At 40.8% G+C, this 6,952-nt stretch overlaps 1 protein-coding gene across 1 annotated transcript; it reads right to left on the reverse strand.

Moving 5' to 3' along the window:
• Positions 1-4,024: 4,024 nt before the first annotated feature.
• LOC103259250 (epididymal secretory protein E3-alpha) lies at positions 4,025-4,468 on the reverse strand. The gene has a single exon (XM_008056919.1). It carries the CDS (start codon positions 4,466-4,468, stop codon positions 4,025-4,027), a length of 444 nt encoding a protein of 147 aa, XP_008055110.1.
• Positions 4,469-6,952: the final 2,484 nt, after the last annotated feature.

Below are 6,952 nucleotides of genomic sequence, written 5' to 3' on the forward strand. Positions count from 1 at the left end.
CTGGGCGACAGAGTGAGACTCCAACTCAAAAAAGAAAAAAAAAAAAAAAAGAACCACAAAGCTTTTGTTTAAGAATTGCTTAAGCAGAACCTGGATTCCAGTGGTACAGCTGACACCAACCAGTTTAGCAGAGGAACAAAATCAGCATGACAATACTGTTTTGCTCATCTTCCTGTCTCATGACTTCAACCTGAACTCTTCCTATCAGTGATCTCCACTCTAGCCCACTCCAAAACCCTTAAAAGCCCCATCCGAACTACTTGAGGAAATTTGAGGTTTCCTCCATCTCCTGGTTTGGTAACCCTACGATTAAACCTCTTTTTCTGCTGCAACCCAGTTTCAGCATATTGACTTGTCATGTGCATTGGGCAATGGATCTATTAAGGCTACATGGCAACTCCCTTGGAGGAAGATAATGGAGGTTGTATTTTTGGGAGACTCTACTATAGTCAGATGAGGGAAGTTCAGATAAGATTTTTCATATAAGGATTGGCCAGGTCTAATGAGTCAGAATACAGGAGGAAAGTAGACAACCAAGGTTAAATACTTTGCTGTGCTACTTCTCTCAGGGGGTATTGTTTTAGATTCAATGGTGTCTTTCTTGCACATACCTTGACCTGCACTGTGGCTGTGGACTTAGCTCTCCCTGGTCTCCCATTCTCACAGGTATTGGGACTCACCTTTGGTAGCAATTCTTCAGGGATAGGAATGTGCTTCTGAGCTTCTTGATGTAACCCATTAGCATCGGTGTACCAGCTAGCACTGTTGTGAGAAGCTGCATTCAGCATTAGTGAATTTTGTTATTTTTGGAGACTCTTTCAACACTTTTGTCCGTTTCATGATGAGTGATTTATGTTTGTACCTGTGCACTATGTGCTGAGTGATTAGCGGTTTTTGATCAAAAATGGCATGGCCCCAGTGCCCCACCCTCTGTTGTTCACCCAATCTTGCCCCAGCAACTTTTTTTTTTTTTGGTTCCCTAGGTGAAATAGTCTTCAAACGAAAATGTTTTGCCTGTGTGGAAAAGGCGAAACAAAAAATGGTAGAATCACTAAAAGGTATCAAAATCGAGTTCAAAAACTTTTTTGAGCAGTGGGAAAAGCATTTTGATAGGTGTATTGCATCAGAGAGTACTTTGAAGGTGACTGAGATTTAAACATGTAAGACTACATACACAATTTTAAAGAAATAAATTACAGTTTTTGGGGTCCTTCCTCAATAGGAAACAATGCTTCTCTTACTTTGTGTCTCTCCCCAACACTTAGCAAACAGCATTTCTCCTGGACTCCTGCTTGTGAGCCCAACATTTCACTCTCCTATTTACTGCCTCATCCCTCCAACAAAATTTAAATCTTAAGTTCCATTCTTGAGGAGTCTTGCATTTTAAAGTACTTCAAACTCCACCCTATGTTTCTGCCATGAGAAAAATTTTATTATCTGATAGAGTCATTTGTGGTAGTATCTTCTACTGGATGTGTCTTATCTATCTATCTTTCTCTCTCTCTCTCTCTCTCTCTCTCTCTCTCTCTCTCTCTCTCTTTCTTTCTTTCTTTCTTTCTTTCTTTCTTTCTTTCAGTTGGAGTCTCACTGTTGCCCAGGGTGGTGTGCAGTGGAATGCTCATAGTCACTGCAGCTTCGACTTTCTGGGCTCAGGTGATCCTTCTGCCTCAGCCTTCCAAGTAGCACAGATGAATGCCACCACACCCAGCAAATTTTTTGATTTATTGTAGAAACGAGGTCTCGCTAAGTTGCCCAGGCTCATCTGAAACCCCCGAACTCAGGCAATCCTCTCACTACTGCCTCCCATAGTGCTGGGATTACAGGTGTGAGCCACCGGGCCTGGCGAACTTGTCATCTTTAGAAAATGCATTGGTCTTCTGAGGAACATTCTTAATGAATTGAGTCTAGCAGGGACATCTTTTTGATCCTGTGCATGTATGTATACCTTTCATTCAGATGGCAGTCTCCTGCATTTTAATTTTAGAAATTCACATCCCTACAGTCAGGGAGAGCATATGCTTGATGGGTAGCTATTATGTTTGTTTTATCAAAGTCAAAATTATAGTACTAAGTCAAGAATAAGATGAGAATAAAACCCATTTTCACTGAGTATCTACTATGAGCCAAGAAGCATGCTACATGTTTTACATCCAGTCAGCTCTACCCATATCCTGAAATCTGGGCAGAGCTAAACATGTTACCCCTGTAAAAATAACTTATTCAAAATCTGGTGGGGCGCGATGGCTCATGCATATAGTCTCAGCACTTTGGGAGGCCGAGGCAGGAGGACTGCTTGAGCCCAGAAATTTGGGACCAGCTCAGGCAACATAGCGAGATTTCATCTCTACAAAAAGCTAAAAAAAAAAAAAAAATTAGCCAGGTAGTGGCACACACCTGTAATTCGATGTGCTTGGAAAGCTGAGGTGGGAGGATTGCTTGAGCCTAGGAGTTTGACACTGCGATGAACTGGGATTGTGCCATGGCACTACAGCCTGGGAGACAGAGTGAGATCCCCAACTCAAAAAACGAAAAGTACAAATTAACTGTCGGTATCCTAAATTATTTTGACCCTTAAAGGGATGTGATTATGGGGCCTGAGTCACATGCCAGCTTGCTGTAATCAAGTACCTGCAACCTTGCTTACACCTTCTTTTTTTGCTGCCTTTTTTTGTGAAATGTTATAAATGACAGAAGGTCATCAGGGAAGACCCCTTTTCTCTATACAGTTGATATTCATTATAGATTCACTTTCTTCCTTCTGTTCTCACACAAATACTTCACGGTCATCACATTGTCTTTTTTTTTTTTTTTTGAGTTGGAGTCTCACTCTGTTGCACAGACTGGAGGGCAGTGGCCGCTTCCGGCCACCGCAGCCTCGACCTGCTGGGCTCCGGTGATCCTTCCGCCTCAGCCTTCCAACTAGCTGGAACTACAGGCACACGCTACCACGCCCGGCTAATTTTTGATTTATTGTAGAGATGAGATCTCGCCAAGTTGCCCAGGCGGGTCTCGAACTCATGGGCTCAGGCAATTCACTCACTTTGGCCTCCCAAAGTGCGGGATTACAGGCTGAGCCATTGAGCCCAGCCTTTCATCACATTGTCTTAATATGAAATATTAAATAGATTCATTTAAATTAGAAAGAAAATGAATCAGTTAGAAAGGAAATGAATCAAAGATATGAAAACAAGCCATGAGAATAGAAGGTAACAAAATTAAAAATAATTACTTGTAACTGTTAAAACAAACTTGTATTGAAAATATTGTAATTTTCTATTAAAATTGTTTGTCTTTTTGCTAGAGAAACAAAAGTTTACCTTTTAACTTTGGAGCACTGACTTCATTTCTCTAGAGTCTGAGTGTCATGGAATGGCCATTCCCAATTTTTCACTTGAATAAACTCTTTAAAACTGTATTCTGACACTTTTGGTTATTTTAAGTTGACACCATAATCAATTCCTAGATCACAACTTATCTCTGGCTTCACATATAACCATTAATAACCTCAGCATAATCATAATATATCACATACATTAGACACAAACAAAATGCACCTTAAACACTATGCACAGCATGAATCATATTCAAGCATAATCTATATCACACACACCCATACCAATCACACATTGTACATACTCTACAAACATAAAGTATATAGATATCACACACATTGGAATAAAATAATTTATTTAAAAAGAGAAGATCATTCAGCTTGGGTAGGTGTAAGGAGAGTCAAGATGAGGAAAACTCTGGGATTAGTCAAGAAGAGATACTATAGGAGCTGAATCTTTAAGAAATATGTAAGAACAAATTAGGTAAAGGAAGTTAAAAGTGTTTTTCAGGCAAAGAAATAGCACTGGCAACACTGTGGTATCAAGCAACCATGTAATACAAAATTCTAAGTAGCTGTAAAACATTGGTAATTGAATACAAGTGAAAAGTGCCAGGGGCTATTGATGTAGGCAAGGGTAACCCCCAGTGAAGCACTGAATATTCTACAAAAACCTGGGGATTGGTAGACCTTCTAGTTGCTGATGGTCTCCAACAACTTCAGATCCTCTATGCTATCCACATACCCATCCATGCTACAGTGGAATTCAATGTAGTTGAAACTTCTGCTCTCTTTGTACCTATTATAGTACTTCTCCCAGTGACACTCGAGAACTTTGATGGCACTTAGGGCCCATATATATGTATTTCTATAGCGGTTGTTCCAGTTGTCATAAACGCATATACGTCCAATTTTGTACCACAAGGTATAGATGAACGTGTGAGAGCTCTTGTCTTTTAAAGCTTCTTTTTCTCTCATGAGGATGTCACATTTGTACTCTTTGAATTCTCGGCTTGGACTTAAGTAGTGTAGTTCCATGAATTCTCTCCAGGAAGCGTACTTGCTGTGTACAAGCAGCCTGCATAGGATGCAAAGCAAGGCCAAGAGAATGCGCGAGATCTTTAGAGGGGTTGCCATCTCGGTTATCAGGGCCACCTGTGTGTCCACAGGGAAGAAAGAGGAAAACATTTTCCAGACACTGCCCAGAGAGCTGAGCTCCACCTTAAAGTTCCTTTTCCTGCCAATGCTGGCATGTGGGCACAATTTTATCATTTGATTCTCCAATTAGAAGATGACAACTTTCATTAGAGAATAAGGTTTCTAAGAATTAAAAATATGATTCAGCCTGGGTGAGTCAAACACAACACTGGAAAAAAAAAAGGGAAAATTCGAAACTTTCAACCATTTCCTGTCTTCAGTCTCTTCTACCACACATGAGGAGAAAATCACCCTCTAGTTAGTTGCTTTTTATTAGATCAAGTCTCAAAAGATAATTTTTCCAAAAGAGAATAAAGGAAAGCACTGTCACCTTTTAAGCGAATGTACAAGATGAGTAACTAACTAGGCTGGAAGGCTTTGGTTCCCAGAAATTATAGCCTAGTCTACAATTGCAGTGACTCTGCAAAATGATGCTTCTCTAACCTTGAATTCCTTATAACACTTCTGTGAAGCCTGGTTGAAATATATTACCCCTACTAACTATTCACATCCCTTCTCAGGCGCCATTTCCCTAGTTGTCATCATTATAAATGATCTTGTTTTGTCAGAGCTGCTCGTTGAGAATACCAACATAAAGGAACTCCAGTTCTGAAATATTGCTGTAATCAGTCAAGTAGCAAGATTAAAACTGTTCTCACAGGGGTCGATGACTCTTGTCATAGCACAGGATGTAGAGTTGTTTGAAAAAGTCTCCCCTTTAAACCAGCTCTCTGGCAGGGTGTAGTGGCTCACCCCTGTAATCCCAGCACTTTGGGAGGCCAAGACAAGAGGATTGCCTGAGTCCAGGGGTTTGAGCCCAGCCTGGGCAACTTGGCGAGACCTCGTCTCTACAGTGATATCGACCAGGCATGGTGGCGCATGCCTGTAGTTCAAGCTATTTGGAAGGTTGAGGTGGAAGGAGCACCTGAGTCCAGCAGGTCAAGGCTGCAGTAGCTGTGAGTGTGCCACTGCACTCCAGCCTGGGTAACAGAGTGAGACTACAACTAAAAAAAAAAATGTAAATAAATAAAAAATAAAAATAAACCACCCTTCTGTTCTCATTACCATGAGGTGTGTACCTGTCCCTACTGAATTTCTAACCTGATTCACAACTCTGAACATTAGTGTCCTCAGATGGGCATGTAAAATCTGATGAGATACATGTATGCGAGAACACTTCTAAGAAATCAGATGCCAACATGCGTCCAACACAGATCAAGGGATTGGTACTTTCTCATTAGTGGAACCCTGTTCATAAAATCCTAAACAGGATAAGACCAAGATGCAAACTTGGGGGATTAATGCTGACTTGAATTCAGACCTTCGTTTTCTATGATTTGGAACATTTTTCTTTATTATCTGAAAGTTCAACCAACCTCTCTCCAGAGTTCCTAGGCCTTTCCCCCAGACATCCTTAGCATCACCCCTTCTTACCCTATTCAAATTCAGCGCTTGGGTCCCTGGTTGGAGTGGGGATCAGTATGTGAATCTCAAGAGCAGAGTTTGTATCCTCCTCCTTTTCTTAGAGCCCCAGAAGTCTGCAGAAGTGGAGAAAAGAACAGCAGTGGGAGGTTCAGTGCTCCAGCTGACTGGTAGTGGAGGTGGTAGTGGGAACAGCCTTATTATGTGAACCTGTTCTCATATCTTCTCATCCAGAAAACTTAGGTTCACTCAGGCAGTAGCCTCGAGCAAAGGCTTAAACATCAAAGACTGACTCCTGAGCATCAAAATACAATAAAATAAAATAAAAATGCAAAACCCTAGAGAGATGACCCCAGAAAAGGGTTATCTGGAGCTGTCAGGAGACAATCAGAGAAGTAGCTCCTAAACTCACTTTCCGACAAATTTTCAGGGTCATCCTGAATGGTGAGGTTATATTCATTAGGAACTTCGGTGAGGAAAATCTGTTTTAAAGTTATGAACTCTGAGGCCTTCAATGAGAGGTGCAAGAGTATCTAGTGAAACTGGTGGCCAGATGGCCATTAATGATTAAATAGCCAGTAACTAAAGTTTCTTTAAACAGTTTATTAACTATAACCTTAGCTGTTTGCTTAGGTTATAGTGTTCACTATTAAAATGTCACATAGCCTAACCCTAGTTTCTGCAGTGTTCTCATACATAGCATCTCACTCTGAAGTATGGATCAAAAGATCTTGGTTAAGTTCTTTTTCAGGAACTCAAAACTCAACCCTGAACCCAGCTCAAACTGGTCAAGATCACCAGCCATTCAACTGAGTTTGTGTGAGTATCTGATGGGTTACCTTTTGACTTCACAGCCCAAATTTTCACTGCTTGTTTCATACCAACTCCATTTGATTTGGCACATGTGACCAATACTGGTTCAGAAACAGTAGTCAATGGCACAATTTATGGATAAACTAAGATACTTGAATGTATTTTCTATCAACACCTTCAAGGGCTGCT

This window comes from Carlito syrichta, unplaced genomic scaffold, assembly GCF_000164805.1.
Source record: "Carlito syrichta isolate Samal-C Ts95f unplaced genomic scaffold, Tarsius_syrichta-2.0.1 Scaffold302577, whole genome shotgun sequence".
NCBI lineage: Eukaryota > Metazoa > Chordata > Mammalia > Primates > Tarsiidae > Carlito > Carlito syrichta.